Source organism: Lactuca saligna, chromosome 1 (genome assembly GCF_052625555.1).
Source record: "Lactuca saligna cultivar CGN05327 chromosome 1, ASM5262555v1, whole genome shotgun sequence".
NCBI classification, from domain to species: Eukaryota; Viridiplantae; Streptophyta; class Magnoliopsida; order Asterales; family Asteraceae; genus Lactuca; species Lactuca saligna.
The window spans coordinates 70,623,529-70,649,348 of record NC_136417.1 but is presented as its reverse complement, the minus strand read 5'-3'; the positions used below and the strand labels follow the sequence as shown (position 1 = coordinate 70,649,348).

The window sequence follows — 25,820 nt, the reverse complement described above, 5'->3', positions numbered from 1 at the left end:
ATATAAGCTCTTCAAGGGAGGATTAGGGTTCTATCACTGCGTTCTCAGGGTGAGGGAGGCGAGAATGGGGGCTATAAGGTGGTTTAAATAGTGGGCAACCCGGGGAATTTAGGGTTTCACCCAGACAGATGGACTCGCCGAGTCAGGGATATGGACTCGCCGAGTCCCCGGCTCACGCGTGCCCTCAGGCGCGACCCTACTCGGCGAGTCAGGCTAGAACTCGCCGAGTCCCTCTTGAAAAACTCACTATAATTACCAATAAATCAACATACCGGGAACGGGTCGTTACAGTTTCTAATACGCGAAGTGTTTGCGGTTTTCAAAAATCAAAACCCGAGACGACACTTTCTTACACCCGTTCGCTTAAAAATAATATTAAAATAATCAAAATAATTTTATATTTATTAAAAATAAGAAATAATTACATTGACTTATGCTACGAAGTGGTTGACTTTTAGGGTTTGACCGAATGGAAATTTCGAGTTGTCACAGGTGTGTAGGCCCATGTTTGACTGGTCGGTGATCGTGTTCATTGATGATATTTTAGTATACTCGAAGTCTAGGGAACAACACGAGGAGCATCTTCGGGAGATTGTTGGAGTGTTGACGAGGTCCAGTTCTTGGGACACCTTGTTAATCAGAATAGGATTTTGGTCGACCCAGGCAAGATTGAGGCAGTTATGCAGTTGGAGGTACTGAGATCCCCATCCGAAATCAGAAGTTTTCTTGACATGGAAGGGTATTATCCGAGATTTATCAGGGATTTCTCCAAGATTGCAGTCCCTCTCACCAAATTAACCAGGAAGGGTGTTGTTTTTCTTGAGGGTCTGAGTAGCATGCATCATTCGAGACTTTTCGCCAGAGGCTGCGTGAGGCTTTAGTGCTAGCCCTCCTAGAAGGAGTGGAGGACTTCGTAGTCTACTATGATGCGTCCATAACGGGATTGGGTGTCGTGTTCATGCAAAGGGGGCACGTGATAGCATATGCATCAAGGCAGCTGAAGCCTCATGAGACGAGATATCCCATCCATGATTTGGAGTTAGGGGAGGTGGTATCCGCCCTCAACATTTGGCACCACTATCTCTATGGTGTCTGATGTACCATATACACGAACCATAAGAGCCTGAGGTACCTTATGGATCAGCCCAACCTAAATATGAGACAAAGGAGGTGGTTGGATGTAGTGAAGGACTACGATTTTGAGATCTTGTATCATCCAAGAAAGGCTAATGTGGTAGCTGATGTCTGAAGGCATAGAGCAGTGAGTACTCTGATTCGAGATGTATGTATGCGGATGACGATGCTGAATCCAGTCTTATATGTCATTCGAGAGGACCAAGCTATGGCCATAAGACCAGAGAACTGCAAGATAGAGCTGGTGACAGAGTAGATTTCTGAGTTTGAGATAGATAGTCGGGGGCTTATGACCTTTCATGGGCGGGTATGGGTGCCATATACGGGTGGAGCCGAACGGAATTTGATGGAGGAGGCCCATAGGTCAAGGTTCTCAATCCATCTTGGGGACACTAAGATAAAATAATTATTGGTAGACATGTATGAAGAGAGATGTGGTATGGGTTGTCGAGAGATGTTTGACCTGTCCCAAGGTCAAGGCGAAGCACCATCTCCCTTATGGCAAGTTGCAGACTCTGGAGGTTCCCCTATGGAAGTGGTAACATATCTCCATGGATTTTATTACAAAATTACCGAGGACAGTGAGGGGTGTGGATACGATCTGGGTGATTGTAGACCGATTGACAAAGAGTGCTCACTTCTTGGCTATAAGTGAGAACTCTTTAGCGTAGAAATTGGCTGAGGTCTACGTTCAAGAGGTGGTGGCTTGACATGGAGTACCAACATCGATAGTGTCTGATCGTGACGTGCGTTTTACTTCTAGGTTCTGGAAGAAATTTCATGAGGAGTTGGGCACCTGGTTACATTTTAGCACTGCATACCATGCGTAGACAAACAGACAAAGTGAGCGGACGACTTAGACGCTGAAGGATATGATGCACACTTGTGTTATGGACTTTTGTGGGAGTTGGGATTCCTATCTACCCTTGGCTGAGTTTTCATACAACAACAACCATCACTCCAACATTGGGATGCCTCCCTTTGAGCTTTTATATGGGAGGAGATGCTGAACTTCTATCTGTTGGGGGGAGGTCACACAGAGAGTGATTGGGAGCACCGAGATAGTACTCAAGATGACAGAGCAAATCCAACAGGTTAGAAAGAGGTTGCTAACAACCCAGAGTCGTCAGAAGGGTTACGCAGATACAAGGCATTCCAAGCTAGAGTTCCAGGTTGGCAACTTTGTTTTCCTGAAGCTATCCACATAGAAAAGGGTGATTCAATTCAGTAAGCGGGGAAAGTTGGGCCCTAGATTCATTGATCCTTTCAGGGTGATTGATCGAGTTGGCTAGGTAGCTTATTCGTTAGAGCTGTCCGAGGAGTTGAGCCAGATTCATAACACTTTCCATGTATCCCATACAAGGAAGTGTATAGCTGACAAGACGATAGTGGTTCCCTTAGAGGACTTTCAGGTTGGTGATCGCAGACACTATATTGAGAGGTCGGTAGCAATATTGGATAAGAAAGTAAAACCCTTGAGAAAAAAGGAGGTTCACTTGGTTTAAATTCAGTGGCAACATCATAAAGGTTCGGAGTGGATATGGGAGCCAGAATCTAAGATGCACAAGCAGTGCCCAGAGCTGTTTCCAGAGGATGAGTTCAAGGGAAAATTCTAATCCTAGTGGGGGAGAATTGTAATATCCTGAGATAAGGTACGCATCGATGACCCTAACTTTTATTGAATTTGTCAAAACTAGTCCTTAATTAACAAAAGGTGGCAATTGAGTACGCAGGGTGTACGCATGTGTACACTCAACGTACTCATGTGCGTAGCATGAACACAGAGGCCACCTAGTATGTTGGACGTACTAGGCTCAGAGTGTAAACCCTAATGATTTTTGTATGCCCCTATTTAAGGAACATGATAGCCTCATTTCTAGCCACCATTTCCAGCCTCCAACTCTCCTCAAAACTTAAATCCCGTTTCCATAACTTGTGTGAGTATTTGTGGCTTATTGAGTGTTCTTGTCGAATTCTTTTGTGAAGAAGGAACTTGAAGGAAGAAGATTTGGTGTTCGAGCTCTTGGATCTAAGTTTTTCTATCATTGGTGCATCATTCAGAGGTATCAAGCTCAAAGCTTTCTCGTTGTTTTGAATAGTTCATGGTATGGTCCATTTCTAGGGTTTTATGTCCCAAGCTTGAAGCTTTATGATTTCATAAACTCCAGAGCATAGCTCCTGTCCTTTTAGGTGTTTTTAGATGTTTAGGTTCATAAAAATGAGATCTTGGTCGTCAAGATCTCTCCATGTATGAGTTATGTTGACATTTGTGATTAGAGGATTAGAGTTAACGAGTTTTAGACTTGTCCAACCTTGCTAAGGCTTAAAGTCTCCAACTTTATGGAGTAATGGACCTTATTAAACCCAAATCTATAGTATTAGCAATTGTCTTAACAAATTAAGACCAAACGAGTGAAAAGAGGAAGTCTGAGAAGTACGTTGTGCATACTCCCAGCTACATGCCGCGTAGCGTTTAGCCATCCGATGCATGCATGGCTAGGTGTACGCCTAATGTAGAGGGATGTACGCCCAACGTACGCGGTGGGTGTTGACTTTCTTTTACTTTTAGGGTTTTGGTCAAGATGTGGACTTTTGAGGGTCAAAATGGTGTTTTACCCTCCTGAGGTTTATTAGAGAAACTTGGTCTAACATTTTAAGGGTTTTTCATGTCAATTATTAATCAGAGATATACGTGACATATGTTAGGCGGAGACTAGACCGATAGTTTGGGTGCAGGATTTACTTGATTTACTTGCGAGATGAGTCTTCTCACTATAATTACATGTGTGGTAATCTATGTGTGACCTGAGGGTCTTATTCGTGTTATTAGCCAGAGGGTCTGTTTTCTTATACTGATATATGTGTTATTATGAATTCTGTTCTTGTGATTTTTTCTGTTACATTATGATGTGCATATATCGAGTTGTGACAAGAGGGTCCATACCATGCCGTGAGACCGGAGGGTCTTCACTGAGACACATGACCGGAGGGTCCATATCGATTCGTGAGACCGGAAGGTCCTCACCGAGACACATGACCATATGGTCCTTACCAAGACATATCCTTGAAAGGCTAATTATTTGTGTATATGGTATTTTGGAGAACTCACTAAGCTTCGTGCTTACAGTGTTTGTGTAAAATGTGTTTTAGGTAGATCTTAGGATTGCGGGAAGGCGTCGACATGATTATGCACAACAACTTGATTATTTGTGTTTATGTGGATTCTGGGATATTTGACAAACAATTTGTGATGTTTTATGTTAGGGAAAATTTCAAATTTTGCATAAGAAATGTTAAACTATGTTTTTTTTGAAATTTTTAAAATGAAAATAATTGTCTGAAAATCTAGAACGTTACAAGTTGGTATCAGAGCCTTGGTTTGATGGATTCATATGCACCATCGGGTGTGTCCGGAATCAAAACGAGGAGTTGATAAAATTTTCCAAAAAGAAACGATTTTTTTAAAAAGAGCAAAGGACTTTTAAGAGGAAATCAAGACGAAGCAGTGTGTACAATCAGTCAGAGCCTGTGCGCAGATTTCCCAAAATAACCTTACTTGATTATATTATGAGATAAGTTATTCTTGAGCTGTTAGAATTGCATGCTAGATGGTAGGCTAGGTATTTTCAGGGATTTTGAGCTAGAATTGCTTGATTCATGATGCCTTAGCCTAGGAGGTCGTTTCTTGATCGACACTATTTTTACCATTTGCTCTGTATGTGTTGCATAGTTGTACATGGCGGAGATCTTTAAGTGACAGATTAGAGTGGGAGAGTGATCTAGGGGGATACCTAGATGTTCAGTTTGAGAAGTCTACTAAAAGAGTAGTTAGATATCCATGAGGGATAGAGTACCTGCGAATTAGGGACCTAAGAGGAGGACTTGGGACAAATACAGGTTGGTGTGGAAGGTAGTATTGGACCCATGCTACTAAAACCCATGCTACTAAAAGTACCAGATCCGTACGTGACTCAAGTAAGAATCTTCAGATACTAAGGAGCATGCAGGGGTATGTAAATGTGTGTGTGCGATTTAGCCTGTCCCTGATGATTTATGTTTTTTTTCGAGAAAAAGAGACTATGGTGGTTACCCGAGGTTCATGCTCCAACAACCCCGAGAGGGTTAGTACCAGTGACGAGGAGATCCACATGATTATTGCTGTGAGGTGGCCGTAGCTATCAGGGAGTCCATTCCGGAGATGTTCGTGTCTATTGTAGCTGAAATTTATTCATCTCATAATGACGAACAAATCGATTCAATTCCTTTGACTTATGAAGAACTTCAAAATATGATTCGTATTGAAGGTACAAATAATTTGTTTTAGTACTACATATTACATTATAATTTCTACAGTTCATTCTGATTTTTTTTATTATACAATATAAATTATGATTAACTATATGTTAAGGTGTATATTCATATACGATTATACATACTAACATTTGATTAATCGTATATAACAATTTAAAAAAAACATATGATTTATCATATGTGTTCATAGATCTAAATATATGATTAATTATATATTAAATAGTATAATTATATATGATTATATAGTATAATATACGATTAATCATATAAGACATTCTACAAAAAAAATATGATTATACGTCATAAAATATGATCATATTAGGATGAGTAATCATATATGATTATTCATATGTATGATTAATCATATGTATTTATAGTTTGTAATTCTGATTTATCATATATGTTTTCAAATTGATATATATATATATATATATATATATATATATATATATATATATATATATATATATATATATATATATATATATATATAATCATATATTAGGATGAATAATCATATATGATTATACATCATAAAATATGATTAATCATATATTACAAACTACAAATACATATGATTAATTATACATGATTAAACAGTATCAAGTATGATTACCTATACATTAATACATATAATCATTTGTGATTACACAATACAGTATATGATTAATCATATAAGACAATGTACAAACACATATGATTGAACATCTAAAAATATATTAGTATTTATAATCATATATGATTTTTCATACTAAAATATAATTAATAATATATTACACTATATAAATACATATTGTTAATCACATGTGATTATTACAACATAAAATTATATAATAACATATTTGTCATTCCCTTCTTTTATCAGGTGAAAGTTTCAATTCAACAAATGATTCATATTGCAGTAACATATTTGAAGAATCTGAATATAAACCAAATGTCCGTACAGAATTTGTACCAGTTGTAAATAGCATTTTCAAATCACTAAATTAGGCAGTAAAACTGTATATTGATTATGCAGAAACGGCAGGTTTTCATACAAGACTGAGTAGCCAATCAAAATACAATAGCTAGATAATAAAACAAATATGTTGTATGCAATAAGGGTGGTAAGGATAAACCAAAACCTTGTGATACGTTAGCTACAAGTTCTATCAAGAGGAAACTAAATTCGAACAAGATAATTACTGGGTGTACAAAAAATATTATATTTGTGTTTATGGAACAACAGATTACAAAGTTAAGAAAATCTTTGAATTGTACAACCACCCACTGGAAAGTATTGAGGAAAGACCTTATATGAAAAGGCAAGAAAGAAGTCATATTCTGAAAAAGAGTTTCTAGTACGTGCATCAAAAGCTAAAATTGGTCCAACAATGGCTCACAAAATACGAGAAGTATTGAAAGGAGGATATGAATATGTAGGGGCGAAGGTAACAGACTACAAAAACTTGAGGAGAGGAGTAAATAGAATCTTATGTTACAAGGATGCTAAAATAATGATAAACAAAATGAATGATCGTAGAGATCATTACCCAAATTATTAATTTGAGTTCCTACATGATTCGAGATCTGTTGGCTGCTATGTTTTGGGCAGATGAAAGAGAAAAGGCTTTTTATGTAGAGTTTGGAGAAGTTATATCGTTTTATGCAACTTTTAGAACAAATAAGTAAGTTAATGTATATACTTTACATAATTTATACATTTATGATTAAAATAAAAAATATATACAATTAAATTTAAACATACTATTAATCAAATATGATTGTACTAAACACATTTTCTTTATATAGCTATAAAATGGTATTTGTTCCATTCACATCAGTTGACCACCACAAGAAATCAGTTACAGTTATCGCTAGGTTGATGAGTAGTGAGACAATTGATTCGTATGAATGGCTACTTAAAGCTTTTCTTAGAGCTCATGAAGGGAAAGCACAAAAAATTGTTCTAACTGATCAAGATCCAACAATAAAACAAGTAGTAGAATATGTCTTACCAAATTCAAGACACAGACTATGCATGTGACACATAATGAAAAAACTACAAGCAAAGGTATAATAAAAATAAAAATAGGTAATCATATATGATTAAGTATTTTAATAATACGAATTATCTGATATCATACTGTATGATCATATATGATTAATCATATGATTATGTAGTATGATATATAATAATATAGTATATAATCATATATGATTATATAGTATGATACCTGATAATTCATATTATTAGAATAGTTAATCATACATGATTATAATAATATGAATTATCAGATATCATACTGTATAATCACATATGATTAATCATATATGATTATATAGTATGATATATGATAATACATTATATAATCAAGTATTATTATATGGTATGATATCTAATAATTCTTATTATTAGAATAGTTAATCATATATGATTATAATAATATGAATTATCAGATATCATACAGTATAATCATATATGATTTATCATATATGATTATGTATTCTAATAATATGAATTATCAGATATCATGTTGTATAATAATATATGATTAATGATATATGATTAGATAGTATGATATATGATAATACAATATATAATCATATATAATTATATAGTATGATATCTGATAACTCATATTATTATAATAGTTAATCATATATGATTATAATAATATGAATTATCAGATATCATAACGTATAATCATGTATGATTATTCATATATGATTAATCCTACATTACAATACATAATCATATATGATTACTCATATATGATATATCCAAATAAGTATATAGTTTATACTTATATAAGTAAAATTGTTCATTTATAGGTTATTGGAGATCTATTTAAAAACAAAGACTTCAAGAAGACATTTAACAAGCTTGTATGGAACATGCATATCAAACCTGATGAATTTGAGAAGAAGTAAGATTTCATTATTAATGAATTCAACCTGGAAGATAAAAGATGGTTCAATGACATGTTCGAATTACATGACAAATGGATACATGTATACCTCAATGCACTAGAATGTCTGGATTGATGAAAACCACTTCAAGATCAAAAAGCATGAATTCCTTCTTCAACACTTACTATCAATCTAGAAATTTACTTTTACATTTCATGATGAACTATGACGCAGCAATTCAAAAACAAATAAATATAAAAAAGGAGCTTGATCATCAAACAAAGAAAGTTGTATATAAATTTATTTCACTGCAGCCAATAGAAAAACATGCTAAAAAAGTTTATACAAGTACATTGTTTTATGAAGTACAAAATGAAATCTACATAGGTTCCTGGTACTTCCAATACAAACATGTTGGAACAATAAACGGATGGAAGCTTTACAAAGTGGAACAACTGAACAAAAGTAGTGATCTAAAAATAGAATTTGAAGTAATATATTCTTATTTGAAATTTTGATGAATCAAAACATAATGTATAACAATTTTCAGTTATGATTATAAAACACTTAATGCGTTAATTTTATTTTGAATAAGTAGAAATAAAACTTCCAATAAATGATGTAAAATGTACTTGTAAACACTTCAACCGCTTTATGACTTTGTGCAGACATGAATTCAACATACTCATGAAACATGGAATTAAGGAAATACCTGAAAAGTACATTGAGAATCGTTGGAGAACGGATGCGATATCAAGGCATTATCACTTTGGTAGGCATGTATATGATACATGAGACAGTGAAATTAACAGATCTGTCAATCAAGCATACTATAACTTTGAAGCATGTTTGGAATACATAAGAAAAAATAAAGATTAAATGGATTTGTTTGTTAACAAAACAGAAAGTATGTTGAAGGAATGCAAGAACGATCCTAAAAATGAATTTCAGAAAAATAGGACAGATGTTGAAGAGGTAGGAAAGCTCATTGGCATTTCTATTCCAAAAGATGTTGACATCAACGTTCCATATGTTCAATGCAATAAAGGAAGTGGAAAGAAACATAGAATTCAAAGTGCAGTAGAAATAGAATATAAAAATTCAAACAAGCAAACTACAAGATGCTTAGGATGTAGAGAAATGGATCATCATAAATTGCGTACATGCCAAACAAAACTTGTAGCAGAACAATCATCAAAAACTACATAGATAAGTACTAGTTTAATCAATAATGAATAATTCAAGATTTTTTTTTCTGAATAATATACGTTTTGTTTGGTACACTTCACTCTTTTTATAAAACAGAATTTACTTTGATAATTCTTTCTTTGATTTTATTATTAGTACAAGAAATCAGTTTTCTTGAAATTTTTTTATCTTAAACCTTCTTCTATCTAGCTTTATGTCTTTTATGATTACAAAAGTTTATAATCACTTATGATTAAACAAAACATATAAAGTGGTATTACATAATCATTTATGATTATACAAATAAAAATAATTATGTAATTTGTTAACTATTATTCAATACATGCAATCATTTATGATTACATATAAATAACATCTACTATATAACCATATACAATATTCATTTGTATAATCATAAAGGATTATGTAATACCACTTCATATGTTTTGTTTAATCATAAGGGATTAAAAATATTATTACATCTAAATAACATCGAAGTTCTACTACAAAACTCATTACATATAACCATATACAACAACATTGTTCCTAACAAATATGCAACATTGTTCATAAAAAATATAAACATAACAATATCCATCTAGCAAATCAACTTCTAATCACCATCATAGAATAACATCAAACATGATAAAATCTTCAATAACAAATAATTTCACAAGTCTCAAATATCACATTCCCCATTTTCCAAGATTCTTCTTCTTCTTCATATTCCTAGCTAGATTTTCATACAAATTGTAGCTGACTCCAAGATCACTTCCACCATTACTTAGAAAGATTATTTCCATTGAACATAACAAATCTTTACTACATATCTAACGTAGAGAAATATTGTTTATTAAAAAGAAATCTTCTTTAAAAGAACAACATTCCTCTACTTCAAAGACATCTAGTAAATATCTTATATGTTCAGTGAAGATAAACTTTTTAAGTAATGGCGGAAGTGGCATTATCGGGGTGTCATATACAATCAGTATGAAAATCTAACTATGAATAAAAGAACGAGAATCTTGAAAAAAATGGGGAACATGTTATTAGATACAACAAAATTAGTTATTTTTGACATATAGAGTCCATAATTTACCTGAATAGAAATGGAAGTTGTTTACATCATAAATAAGTAATTGTGATGTATGAAAAAAATAAATTAAAAATTGCATAAATTAATATAAAAAACTAACCATTGGGGAGGTATAAACACTATCTTTGAGCAAATATAAAGGGTAGCACGAGGCTATACCCTTTATAAAAACAGAATAACAACTCGAACACTATCTGGATGTCCCAATTTGTTTTGATTTATAAAGAAAAGATTCTTCACTACCATTGGGGAGGTATAAACACTATCTACATAGATGCATCTTGTTTCTTTTGTGTAGAAACATGATACTAAAAAAGAAACTGTTCCTTTATCTGAAAAGAAAGTCTAGAAGAGATGTACTTCATGAATCTATTAGATAGAACTTATATTTTTCATATAACCTTCAAGTATTTGGTACTGATATGTTAATCTAATATTTGTAATTTGTTTTCATATATTTACAAAAGAGTAACCATATGAGCACATACAAGTTAGAAATTCACTTTTGGAGTTTTGTTTATAATTTATGCTTAGAACATAATTTATATGTATTGTAAAACATTGTTTGTTTTTGGAAAAATATATGTTTTAATTTAACATGTTGAAATATATATCTTAGTTTTTTAAAATTTGATTATTTACTTAAATCGTTTTTTATAATGAAAGTATTCATATTCTGAAATGATTTACATATATTTATGAGACTAGATCTCATAATAGAGTCATAAATTAAATATCAATGTTTTATAACTTAAAAGTTCTATATGCAAACACTTTTGACTTAAACTTGTTTTAAATCGAACGTATCTAAGACATTGATATCTTTATTATATAAATGAAATACACATATTCTAATTTCAAGAAAGGAATTTTTGAAGGAAAATAATGTAGTTTATTTGAAATATGCGGATCTTTTATGTATATAAAAGATTACTAATGATATTTTCACTAATATATGAAGAAAATAATTATTAAGGAACTATACATTGTGATGTATGATTTCTTTTGTAATAAATGTCTAAGATTTAATGCAAGATACAAATAAACTTTGTTAACAACTATAGTAGTTATAATTATATTTTACATGGTAAAGAATAATTGTGAAATATTGGTTTAAGTTTTCAAATATAAAGCTGAGATACAATCCAATAACACCATCTAAAGATTTAGTGATAATAAATGATGAATTAAATCTTACTGGATAAAGTTTACTTTCTAATAAGTAAAAAATATCTTCATTTATTCTCTTAGGATTATACCTTAATCACTGTCAATTGTACTGTGAATACAAACACCAACTAATAAGTAGATAAAAACACTTTATAAGATTTTGTATGGAAAAGCTCCATCCTTATCTTCCTTACTCTTGTATGGACTTAAAGCCTATATAAAAATAAAGTTTACAACCCTAAGATGTACTAAATACATAAAATACTCTAAAAGTATGTTTAGATTATTATGTATAGAAACCCATCAAGAATAAGTTATCTTATTTTTCTGAATGTTGAATTAGCAGAAAGTAAGCTTCTAATGACAAAGTAGGTGAAAGGCACATGCAACTTGAAGTATCTCAATAACCATAGTCTGATGTTGTAAGAGTTGGGACTAGTTTTAAACATGAAATTGTTAAACATGAATAATAGCTAGTTATAAGCAAAAACTCAACGCATGACTGGTAGAAATCATCTATAACTTGAGAAATGAGGAATCTCTCATTGATGAGTTCTTCTTTATGGTTTCTAAAAACTCATCAACTACCAAAATCTATATTAGATCTTGAATTTGTTAAATGAATTTGAGTCATGAACATTGAGATGTAATCCATGTATAATAATTATGTATGGGCTTGATTAGTTTGTTAAATAACTTTTGTATCACACACATTTAATCAATACTTGTTATAAAAAGATTTTCTCATACTCTTACTATTGGCTATGATCCTTATCATACTCATGACATTGAATATGATCAACCCTTTTCACAAGATGCTATGATTTGATCAATAAGGACATTATTTATTATAACTTCATATTCCTAATATGAGATATAGAAAAGAGATTTCAAGAAAGACCGATTTTCTTAATTGATATCTACTTGAAGATATCTATATAGAATAGCTTGGAACTTTTCTTAATCCATGTTATTCTAAAAAAATGTGCAACGCTTAAGTTCCACTTGTGGATACAAAGTAAACATCTCACGGTTTGAATCATCATTTTAATATATATACATATATATATATATATATATATATATATATATATATATATATATATATTAAAGGTGTACTTTCACATCAAAATGTAGATGACATTTGTATTTACCAAGAACTACTGGGAGCATAGTGATATTCCTAATCTTGTCTGAATGAGACATACTTAATCATGAGAAATTATATTCTAACCATGCCATTGTTTTTCACCTTGATTCGAAATGTATTTCTAAGATAAAAGACTTAGGAATAATATGCTACATTCTTGGAATGTAAAATCTATATAGCTAGATAAATGGATGTTAAAGCTTCGAAATGTTTATGCATATATTGGCAATATCTTGAAAGAGATCAATATACATATTCCTTTAGAGGATTATTGACATTGCTACATCGCAATAAGTTTTAGCTAGATAGAATGATTATTCATCATTAATTTATCATGCATAAAACTAGGTATATGGTTACGTCGCAAATATCATAATATACCAATTGAACACATGGTTGAGTTACTATGAGAGTATAAAAATATTCTAAGAGTACTTAAGAAGAACTAATATAATGTTTATGTGATGATCAATTTAGAAGATCTTTATGTAAAGAGCTACATAAGATGCTAAATTCAATGTGTGTGTGTGTGTGTGTGTGTATATATATATATATATATATATATATATATATATATATATATACGTGGCTTGGGGAATATGTGGTTGTCATGTACCTAATATTGGGTATACTGCCATCAAAAACTACATAATTTTAACAAAATTCAATCAAATATCTCTACCATATTTCTTGTATCCTCTATTAGAGCTTATGTTAGGCTTTGTATATATTTTTTTATGGAGTTTTATAAGTTTAATTTTGCACCACAAACTATGTATAAAAATATTTTGCAAACTACATGTAGTTTGGTATATTGAAATTTATTACAAGAAACTATAGTGAAGGATTGCAATTGTTCATTAAAACCCCGATAAACCACTTCCCATAATCCATAAAAAAATGCAAGTATACATAAGGTAGGTGTCAGAGGAAGTTATCAAGCTTCTACTAGAGGTCTAAAAAAAACACATTCGAAATACATAGATTTTGGGGATGAATTCCAAATTAAAAAATAATATGAGTTCAAAAACAATAAGAAGAAGCTAAGAGTGAAAGAAAATTGTGTTTTTTTATTAAAATGAATTCAATTGAGATGGTTTTATACATAATATTACATACATGACAACCACATATTCACTTTTCTCTATATATATAATTATGAATTATAATTGGATTATGACTTCATTATGGAATGAAGAGTAAGTTCTTTAGGAATGAGGTCCACTCAAAACATAATTGCACAATCTACTAAATAAGAATACATTGCTACTTCAGAAGTTGAAATCAGATATGATTGGATATTTAACTAAACTAAGAGTAAAGTCTTAGATTTACTCAAATACATTAATAAAGTCCTTCCTTTTAAGTTATGTATAAGTGGTTACACTTCAGCTATAGGACTTTATTATTCTAGAAATCGTATTTTAACTTGAATTGAGTATTTCGATATTAGAATGCTAAGACCACAATTATTATATTGTTTTGATATATCGGGATATGATCATCACATCAATAGTTGTTGTGTTCTATATTAACATGTTTAATCCATGAAGTAAGATTAATATGAATTGAATTGGTTGACTCTCACCAGATGAAAGTAGGTAAGTGGTTGTAACCAAATTTCATAGATACTTGTTAGAGAACTGGTACTGAATGTACCCACGACAAGATCGCCTCATGGATTGATTTCGTGATTGACACTTCATTAAAAGGTATATATTTGTATCCTTAATACATGTTATACATAGTGGAACTTATGTGTAGAGAGTATTGTGCTTTGATGTAGTCAAATACTAATCCTTTAACGGGTAGCTATAAAATCCATTTTCAGGTATGGTATGAACTATGCAAGAGGCTTACGTAGTCAGATGAGATTTTTTCCTCTTATATGGTGAGAGTTAGACATCTATCGTGGTACCCAAAGTTAAACTTGAAATGAGATTAATTACAATCTAAGTCTCATGTCCAACATGATGTTTGTAACAAAGGGATAACTGATAAACTTACCTTATACATCAATTGAAGTGTTGAGCTTTTGGGAATTGGATGTTGATGATTAGCATTCTTGGTCATGTGTTATTACGGGCATTAAAATGTTGCTAGATGTTCGCTATTACCTATATCAATCTATGATAAGTCGTGTGTAAGTGGGAGATTGAAATATTTTGTTTTCCCAAGAGTCATTATAAGATGATATTACTAATAACATATTATCATATATGGTCACACTTTATAGCAAGTTACCACTAATTGATTATTTATCAGTTTAATTTGATTATTAATAAGTATATCAACACTTATATTTAATTGGAACAACATTATTTTGGAAAATAATATTTTACCAACATATTGGGAATTATTATTTATAGGAAATAATAATAATAAAGAGAACAAAAACTAGCTTAATATAATATAATTATGAATGTTGTGTACAAACTTTTGGACTCTTTGAGTAATCCATTTAGTTATAATCTTATTAGCTAGTTATATAAAGTAAATAAGCACTTGAAACTTGTCCCTTGACTTCTTCCATAGGGGACATGCTTTTTCATTTATTTATTATTTAATAACATGCTTGTAAGAAGACCATACTCTTTCCTTTTACTAACCTTACTTTTGTAGACATGGCATGTAAATAAAAGAGATATTTTACTAGTTATTTTCTTGGTTCTTGTGTATGAAATTCTCCTTATTTTTGGCTGAAAATTCGTGGTTCCTCTCACCCTTATCTACATCTTCTTTGTTCTTTCAAAAGGTGTTAGAATCATAGGCTTATTTTGGAATATGTCTTAAAGCTTAAGAACAACATTTTACAAGTGTTAATAGCATATTTGGTGTTTCCAATCTTTTAGAGAACTCCAACTTAGACTTTTAAATTCATCTTCATCAACTTCCTAATTGTCAAAAGGAAAGTCTTCAAAGCTTTTTATGCTTTCTTCTTCTTCTTTGGTTATGTTTAATATTTCTAAGTTCTAGAAAAATGATCGTTGGTGGGTTAAAATGGTTTTAGTTTATTGAAACATAAAATTTCTTTTGTTGCTAAACTCGTAGTTATAACTATTTATTTTATACTATTTTTGAATAAAAACCCAACAGAGAAAAATTTTCAACAATAAACTTTTTCAATGTCTTCTCAATGTAATGAGATTGAGTGATTGAAATATCATTGTTTCCTTGTTTAATTATTATACTAAGAATCACCTCAACCTATCCCAGGTCTTTCATGTCCAAACTAGATGATCAAAATTTCTTGGTTTAACCAACATTATCTTGATTAGTACCAAAAATCAACATATCATCTACACATAGACAAATCATGACTCCTTTACCAAAAGCATAAAATTTGCAATATAAAAACTTGTTAGCTTGGTTTAATGCAAAACCATTAGACAAGATCACATCATCAAATTTTTGATGCCATTATTTTGGTGCTTGTTTCAAACAATATAATAATTTCTTCAACTTGTACACCTTGTTTTCTTTTCCAGGCATCACAAATCCATCAAGTTATTTCATGTAAATATTCTCATCCAAGTCACCATTTAGAAATGTAGGTTTCACATCCATTTAATGAATCATAATATTATATATAGCTGCAAGAGCTAAAAATAATCTAATAGTGGAAATTCTAGCAACATGAGGATAAGTATCAAGAAAGTCATTGCCTTCCATTTGCCTAAAGCCTTGGATAACTAATCTGGCTTTATACTTATCTATGGTGTCATCCATATTCAAGTTCCTTCTAAGGATTAATTTACATCCTAATTCCTTGCAACCGGGAGCTAAATCGGACAATACCCAAGGTATTGTTATAGATGATAGAATTAATTGCATCCTGAATTGCCTCCCCCATAAATGAATATCCCTAGAAGCCATAGCTTCACTAAAAGTCTATAGATCTTCCTCAATAATATATATAACATCCATAAAAATCATAATAAATTGAAACTTTTAAAATCAACTGAAAATCATAAATTGTTTATAAATCATAGTTTTCAAAATATTTTTCCAAACATCAGAGTCTCCCAAAATCATAAGTCATAAAGAAAAGGATGTGTACTATCATGCCTTCGCCTTCCCGTGATCATCTGAAGTACCTGAAGCCACAACCTAAAAACTGTAAGCCAACACTTAGTTAGTTCCCCCAAAGTACCACCATATAAATACAATAACAAACAACATGCATACAGAGCCTTCAGCCTGACTGGAATGCCACATCGGCCTACAGACTATGTGGACCGCTCATAGAACCTTCAGCATGACTGGACCGCCTCACCGGGCCTTCAACTTATCTAGACCGTTCTCTGGGCTTTCGACTTGACTGGTATGCCTCTCATGCCATCAGTCTATCTGGGTCGCCCTGGGTCTATTGGTATTTATTCTAGCATGGTCCACCTCAACCCAACCACACATAACATGTCGACATATACATAATAGATAAACATACATATCACCAATCAATAGATAAAATGGCAGATCTATAGATCACTAAGCATAGCATGATCCTATATACCAGGATACTGATCTAACAGATCACTATAGTATGATAACATACTATCACATAACATGATATCTAATCCAATGGGCCGATGTTAGTGCCTTCAACCCATATGTACAATGAGGAAAACTGACCTCACAGACTGGACAAAAGTTGATAAGGTCTCGACTACGAATACTAGCTCTAACTGTCACTTATCCAACCAAATGACCAATCTCAATCGAAATCCTAAAATACCCTTAAGTCAAACTTGGTCAAAGTCAAAGTCAAACTGGTCAATTCAACTAAGTCAATTGAGTCATCCCAGTCGAGTCAACATAGAGTAAGCACGCAGGGCGTACTCGAGCGTTGACCACCATCGGGGTGGTTGAACTCGTACACGATGCGTACTCCAGGTATGCAGGACGTACTCCCAGATCCGTAAAATCTTATTAAGAGCTTAATGGCTTAAGCTCTCACATCCATCTTTCAAATCCATGGCTAAAATACCCTCAAGAGTCATAAAGTTTCCAAATTTATGACTTTGCATGTCCATTAAGTGCTTAACGCAACTTCTTAATCCATTAAGACCTTTTAAATGATACATGGAGCAAAACAAACCATTTGGAACCCATTTTTATGACTCAAGACCCTTCGAAAGGTCTAAAAGGACAGCTTAATGGGTCAAGAACATGATATGCTAATGAATCTCCACATTTGAGACAAAAGGACCAAAAACTATTCCAACACAAGATCTCAATGAAACTTCACCAAGTTCACAACTTGATACCTTAAAATGGTGCCAAAAGGTGGTAACGTCATGGATCTAAAGAGCTTCACTCTTCCAAGGTGGTCTCTCCTTCCTTCACTCTTCTTCAAAAGCACAAATCACTTATACTCAGGCTTAGAAATGCCTCACAATATGGATTAGGGTTGCAAAAACGTGCTAACAGGATGGAGGCTGATAAAGTGAGAGGAAATGAGGCTATAATGGGGTTTAAATATGAGTCAAACCCTAAAACTTAGGGTTTTCATGCGTGACACGTACACCCTGATACATATGTATGACCAGTGTACTAGGGAGCACCCTAGTATGCTCAGTGTACACATGTATGCATGGTGTACTCCCCGAACTCCCAAATTACGAAAATGCCACTAGGGCCTTAATTGTGCTCTTTCTTATACTTAGGATCTAAATTTCATTATAATAATATTATAGGGTCAAAATTAGAAGTACCTTATCATTAGGATGTTACAATATAACTATATTGATGTTGATAAACAGTCTTCTCCAATGTTCCCGTTAACTAAATAAATTTGAAAATCATATCCAATAGACTTAGCTTTTCTAGCTCTTGCGCTTTTCCTAGGTTTAGGTAAAAAACTTGTACCACTAGAAACATCTTCATATTGAGTTGTGTTCTTGGTAGAAGATTATTGAATCATGTCCTTGGTCTTGGTATGGATTTGAATCTCTCTTCATCAAAGATAACATCTTTTGACTCTATAACAATGTTTATAGATACAGAGTCATTAGCTTCTAAAATATAGAATCCATATTATTTGGAATGCTCAAGATATCCAATGAAGATACAACATATTCCTTTCTTACTCAATGTTTTCCTTTTGGGTTTCGTGAGCCTTACAACTGCTCTATAACCCCAAACATCGAGATAACTCAAATTTGGTACCTTTTTATACCAAAGTTCATAAGGAGCATTCTTAATCCTTTTATTTAGAGTTATATTCAAGATACAACATGAAGTTAACATAGGCTCTCCCTAAAATTCATTACTCAAGTCAGAATATGACAACATGGAATTAACCATTTCTTTTAAAGTCGTATTCTCCCTTTCAGCTACACCATTTTGTTGTGGTGTATAAGGAGTCATGGTTTGATGTATTATTCTAGTTGATTCGAAATAAATTGGATCATAATACCCACCACCTCTATAAATACGCAAAACTTTTATTCATTCATTTTTATGAAGCTCAACTTACTTTTATAAATCTTAAATTTATTAAGTCTCATCTTTTAAATGTAGCAAATAGATAACAATACCTAGATACATCATCAATAAATTAATAACATAGTTTTTTTTTCCAATGGAAGGCATCGCATGAAAATCACATAAATCACTATGTATGAGTTACAATACCATACTTTCCTTAAGAACATCTTTAAAAGGCTATCTAGTGATTTTAGTTAACATGTATGTTTTCACTTTTCATTATATATATATATATATATATATATATATATATATATATATATATATATATATATATATATATATATATGAAAAGCAGGAATTAAACTCATTTTAGACATATTTTTTAATCTCTTGTAATGAATGTGTCCTAATCTAGCATGCCATAAATCAGATTTATTAAAATTATTGCTAGTACTAGTTGAAGCCATGCAAATCAAATTATCATAAGAAGGATAATTAAGATTAAGTCTAATCATCCCACAAAAGAACCATGTCTAGATAGAATATACTTGTAACTTTCTAATACTTGTTTCTAACCACACTTATTTAAAACTATTTTAGATAAGAGATTCCTATGAATCCCTGGTACATACAACACATTGTTCAAACAAAAACACTTTCCAAAAATAAATTAAAGTAAAACAGATCCTATACCCTTGATTGGTTCAGTTACAATATTTCTCATCCTCACAACAGATCTATCTTCGATTGTTTGACATTCTTTAAGCCAATGAATACATTTGCAAACATGACATGTTGCTCCTCAATCAACCCACTGTGCAACATCATCATCCTACATATAAAATGCTTTAGAAATCACATAAACATAATTATGAATATAATTAGAATTCTACATGAAAATAGAAATATGAGCTTGTTGCTTTTCTAAATCTTTAGACCAACTAGGACTCACATCCTTGTTTACTTTGCGAAGACGACAATCCTTCTTGAAATGACCCGATTTGGTACAATTCAAATAAACCAATTATTACCTTATTGTTGGAAGACTTGTCATCCTTTTCTTTGAACTTCCCTTTACCATTAGACATTTTGGTATTCTTTGATCCTTATCCTTCCACCGTATTCATAGAGGAGGAACTAACTTTGTTGTTGACTTTAGAATTATTATCATGCTCGTGAGTCCTTAAAGCCTCTTCAATTTGTAAATGGATTCCAAGTTGAACCAAAGTTAATTCCTCCTTGTTATGTTCCAGAGTGTGTCTAAACTCTTTCTAGGATTGGGGGGGGGGGGGGGGGGCAGTTTGTCAATGATAACATCTACAAAAGTAGCTTTATCAATTTTCAAATTTTGTTAAGCAAATTGTCATAGAATCCTTAACATTTCATTGAATTGTTTCATAACAGACGTAGAATCAATCATCCTGTTAGTAGCGGAGATAATAGGGGCAGACAACTGCTTCCCCCTAACTTGTCTACCTATAAAATGTCCCTATGTGTATTTTTCAAACGAACCATAGCATATTCTTTGACTGTTAAATAATTCTTTCTAACTACACACATATGAAAACATATAACCACTGTATACTTAACTCAATATTTTTAATTACAAATATCTATATATTTTAAAAAAGAAAAATGATTTGAGAGAGCTAAGAATGCAAATTGGATGTTCTAAAAAACTTTCAATGTTTTGGAAAGTTCTAATATACTTTCAAAATTCAAAAAAAAAAACCTAATTCTCATTCCTCAAATAAAAAGTATTTTAAAAATATTTGAAAAAAATAATTTAAACCACATTCAGAGGGATATTGTGTTCTTCTTGAAGATCTCTGCCCCTTCCATCTCCAATCTCACCTTCTTTTCCACCTATTGACCTTCATTAAGTGCATTAATGGTTGTTATAACTTTACGTCTCCACCTATCAAACACAATGTCAACCCCAACTGGGCGTCAGTCACCTCTATGGCTTTTCTTCTCGACTCTTGATCAATGATGTAGATTCGTTGTATTGCATGTCTCTATCACATTATATTTGTTCCAAGGTTGATTTACATATGTATAACTAGGAGATATAGTACCAAAGTAATCGAGTTTTCACTTTAGACTTGAATAAAAATAAAGTGATGAGTAAAGATAAAGTAATTGACCCTATCAGTACCTATCATCACTCGTTCTTAACTTTTTTAATTGGACATATTTATCTCATAATTGTTTTAGTAATTTACCTTCTGAACTTTTTTAATTGGACATATTTATCTCATAATTGTTTTAGTAATTTACTGTAAGTGGTTATTGATTGTTTTTTTGTTAATAATGTGTTCATTTCCTATGATTCTTGTTTATTTTTATTTTTTAGGTAAAGGAAAAACACATTTGATGCTTTATGATTACTACCGGCAAAATTTCTAGCTCCGGCCCTACATCTTGTAACCCATAAAGTTACTGACCAATTCTTTTTTTGCTAGAAGTATCTTCAGTCATATACTTAGATTCAAGAGAATCACATAGTTGTTTAGCACATTCGACATTTTGATAGATATCAAAAAGAGAGTCAGGCAAACTATGTGGCCATGACAGATGTAGTCATCATTATCCCATTTTGATCTCCTCATTGTTGCCTCCAAAGTTTCATTTTCAGCCAATTCTGGTATGAGTGTACTCAAAACATACACCGCTTTCAGAGTGGTTAGGAGAAATTTCATCTTCTTCTGCCATCTATGAAAGTTTTAGCATTCAAACTTCACCAACTTGTCAAACTTACTTGTCATGTCCTTCACAAAAGCGCCACTTTCCAATGTCATGGAATACTTCAATTTTCGTTAGAGATTTGTGGTATGATAGCACTTGGAATTCTGAGAATCGTGATGATACTTTCGAATTGAAGTATATCAGTGGTACTCCCAAAATCAACAATCGAATAAGACTCAAAATAAAAGAAACAAGAACAAAGAATGAGAGATTATGAATTTCATGTATGTACCATAAAATATGACCATAATTGGTTATAAATCGTATTTTTCTGAAAACTGTCATAAAGTAGTTTTGCATGTCCCAAAACTGTCCAAATTGTAACAAGATAGTTTCCAACAGCCTAGGGCTCTACCCCTTGGACCTTGCCAGGGTTGTCGCCCCTTGGACGACCCCGCTTCTAGGGCCGGTGCCCCGACCCCCGTTCGTTCATGGACTTAGCCCTTAAATGACTATTGTACTTTGAATCTTGATCAACTTAAATAAGTCTGCACTCCGCACCTCCCTTACTTAATGTTTATCAAGATTGTATTTGGTCAATAAATTAATCAATTACTCTTAAATACATATTGATAATACAAATCACCAACACATCTCTAGTTGCACTATACGATACTAGCTATTTTTGCAAAAGACACACTATATAGGGATGTAAATCAGTTTGGAGCTAGCCCGAACCGGACTGGAAACGTAAGAACTGAACACCGATTAAGGAGAGAGTTGGAAACCGAGAACATAACCAAATAGCACTACCTAGTTCCGGTTCCGGTTCGGGTTCAATACTATTACGAAGTGTGCTATTTAAGTAGGTGTTCGATACCGAAACTAGACCAAGTATCATCAACTGGTTCCAACTGATTCCACTTCTAGTTCGGTTTTTCGGTTTTAAAGCTTGCAACGCTATGTTTGCATCCAAAATCGAAGTACTTCATTCCAATCAAGCAAATAGATTGCCTTTGTTGCAAATATAACATTACAATTTTTTTGAACGGGCAAATACAACAAAAACAAAAACAGTTAAAAGTTTACACGCGGATATTTTATCAAAATATATGAAGCAAATAAAGGTTGCACCAATAGGAATATAAGATTGAGAATATCTTCAATCAACATTTACATACAACACCAAAACCCCAATTTATAACACTCTGAAACAAACCCTACCACTAAACAATGAAACATCGGTGCAAAGCCAGGCGATTAAAACAAAATTCTCCGGCCACGGGCTCAGGCAACAAACCTTACTCTACAAACAGCTTGTGGGTTTAACAACGCCGGAAGCTCTTCCTGCTGCATTAACGCAATATGCAGACGCCGGAAGCTGGTTCTTGAAGCTCAGGTTCACATCTTGAATCGTGATTCCCCTACATGGATTCTTCTTACTGCAATCAAACTTCACCGCAACCTTCGTCGCTGATGTCCCATGCACGTCTTGATACTTCACGTTGCTTATTTTCACACCCGAAACCTGCAACCGTTTCAAAACTTATGCCTCGTTGAACAAAAAACTTAATAAAAACTCATCCAAACTCCAAAGAGAATTAACATTTTGAAAACATACCTGACGAGGACAGTTTTTGCTTCCAGGGCAGTAGTTTTGGTCGATGACAATTGGGTTCTCGACGTTGGTCATGACGGCGTTCTGGAAAAGAACGCCATTAACGAAACCACTGCTCGGCCTCGCCCATGCCTTGATCCGCAGCCCGTTATCTGTATCTTTGAAAGTAACCCTCTTCACTGTCACGTTCTGCACCCCTTCTTCTTTTAAGTCCTTCCCTAAGCTTCCAATGCTACAATAACACACGCCATTAATCATTACAACTTTACAGATTCCTTTAGAGTTTAACCTCTTGGGTACTTACCTAATGCCATGTCCTGGCCCACAAGCGACATTTTCGATCCATAGATTGGTTGTACCAGGGCCAATGGAGACACAGTCATCACCGGTGCTGATTTTGGAGTTCAAAATTGATACTCCGGTGGACAACTGCACGTGGATGCCGTCAGTATTTGGACTGTTCCACGGCGCCACCACGTTCACCCCAACCACCTTCACGTTATTGCAACCGTTCACCACGATGTGGAACATTTGGCTGTTCAATGAACTCAACCCACTCACCACAACATTTTTAGAGTTGAAGATCGCTAAACTCTGCACAATTCAACCACCATTCTCGTTTCAAAAACCAAATTAAGCAGCAGTTAAATTAACCATGAAAACAAATAGATCAATCAATGATTACCGTTGCTCCGGAGGGGCAGTTTCTTCGGGAAGCCTTACAAGCCCATAAACCAGCACCCTGAGCATCAAGAATGCCACCGAGAATTGTTACTCCTTCAACTACATTAAACCGAAGCCAATACTCAGCGACATAATTGGAAGGAGCCACAAGGGTGCCATCGATACGAATGGTGATAGCTTTGTTCTTGCATGGACCACTGAAGCGTAACCCACCAACTAAATACCTTCCGTTTGGGACGTAAATGGTTGCAGGTTTGGATGAGCCACATGCACCAGACCATGCAGCCATGAATGTTTTGGTTGAGTCTGTTCTCCCGTTGGTTTTGGCTCCCATTGTTCTGACATTATACGTTGTAGCGACGGTGGTTTCCATGAAGGAGAAGACGACGACAAGTGCAATTACCAGAGGGATCGCCATGGTTGTGGAGATGGTGGAATTGAAGAGGTGGATGGGAGGTTATTTATGAGGGAGATTGTAGAGCTACCATCTAACTGTATTTAATTAGCACTAATCATCCTTATTTAATCGATTAGTTAATGTAAAATATAAGTCAACACACTGTTTCCCATGTATATTTTGCTACTGCTATGGATGTTTGTACCGTATAAGTTGAATAAAATACGAATTTGAAGAATTATTTGGAGATCATGGATTGATCCTCAAATAACGGACCCGATAATTGTAGAAACATGTCTTGTTTTTTTTTTATAAACATAAAATATTACTATAACTTAATTTAATTTGTTAGAATATTGTTTTGGTTTAAAAGCCTAAGAAAGAAATCTACCATGAAATTTGAAAGTAGTATAGTCTTTGTTAAAGAACTTTAAAGAGACTGTGTTGTGTAGAAGTTTAACGAGCAACATGCATTGAATTTGGTAATTATATGATCGTGTTTTTGTAACCGTATTTTATGTTGGGTCTCATGACATGTGTATACACGAAGTTATATATGTTGAAAGAGTAATTAACATAACAAAATGAATCTTGAAAGGTATATTAGGTCTCATGACTTGTTTTCTCAAGGGTCGTGTCCTCTCGATTGAGTTGTGGGTTAGGATTGGTATTTGGTGGGGGGAGGTTTTGTAACCCTCTTAATTATCCTTAAGTGACTTCATTACTTGGGGATTTGATTTGGTTAAGGCTTTTGATGCGGTGGTGGTGATTTTTTGGGGATCTTGTGGAATTTTAGAAACTCTATCATTTAATCAAGACGTCTATTCTTAGGAAATCTGAATTTCTTTATAATATTATTGATATAGCGTTTTTCTGGATTTCTAATACGTAAAAAATAAATAAATAAATAAAATAACGCTGCAAACCCCAATTTTAGCTTCAAAAGTTAATATATGTAGTGATTTTTTTTTTCGTTTTTTTTTTCTATCTCGTTGTCAGAGTTCCACAAGTTGCCAAAAAAAAAAAAAAGTATCATAAAAGTTAATTTATGCAACCATTT

The 25,820-nt window shown here is 33.0% G+C and overlaps 2 protein-coding genes across 2 annotated transcripts; one reads left to right on the top strand and one right to left on the bottom strand.

Annotated features, from left to right (window-relative positions):
* The first annotated feature begins 7,002 nt into the window (after nt 1-7,002).
* On the top strand, nt 7,003-9,546 carry LOC145008194 (protein FAR-RED IMPAIRED RESPONSE 1-like). The gene is made up of 5 exons (XM_078966825.1): nt 7,003-7,112; nt 7,237-7,423; nt 8,260-8,354; nt 8,459-8,685; nt 9,242-9,546. The coding sequence occupies exons 1-5, from the start codon at nt 7,003-7,005 to the stop codon at nt 9,544-9,546; spliced, it is 924 nt and encodes a 307-aa protein (XP_078822951.1).
* Nucleotides 9,547-23,174: 13,628 nt separating this feature from the next.
* Nucleotides 23,175-24,827, bottom strand: LOC144999343 (polygalacturonase-like). The gene is made up of 4 exons (XM_078958704.1): nt 24,365-24,827; nt 23,984-24,273; nt 23,683-23,911; nt 23,175-23,589 (listed from the first exon to the last, which is right to left on the bottom strand). Exons 1-4 carry the CDS (start codon nt 24,779-24,781, stop codon nt 23,368-23,370), a joined length of 1,158 nt encoding a protein of 385 aa, XP_078814830.1. The 5' UTR covers nt 24,782-24,827; the 3' UTR covers nt 23,175-23,367.
* Nucleotides 24,828-25,820: the final 993 nt, after the last annotated feature.

Coding starts and splice junctions, on each gene's coding strand:
- LOC144999343 (XM_078958704.1), bottom strand. CDS start 24,781: ATGGCGATCCCTCTGGTAATTGCACTTGTCGTCGTCTTCTCCTTCATG. Junction 24,274..24,364: donor ACTGCCCCTCCGGAGCAACG/GTAATCATTGAT, acceptor TGAATTGTGCAG/AGTTTAGCGATCTTCAACTC. Junction 23,912..23,983: donor GGGCCAGGACATGGCATTAG/GTAAGTACCCAA, acceptor GTGTTATTGTAG/CATTGGAAGCTTAGGGAAGG.
- LOC145008194 (XM_078966825.1), top strand. CDS start 7,003: ATGATTCGAGATCTGTTGGCTGCTATGTTTTGGGCAGATGAAAGAGAA. Junction 7,113..7,236: donor GCAACTTTTAGAACAAATAA/GTAAGTTAATGT, acceptor TTCTTTATATAG/CTATAAAATGGTATTTGTTC. Junction 8,355..8,458: donor CCTGATGAATTTGAGAAGAA/GTAAGATTTCAT, acceptor TCAATGCACTAG/AATGTCTGGATTGATGAAAA.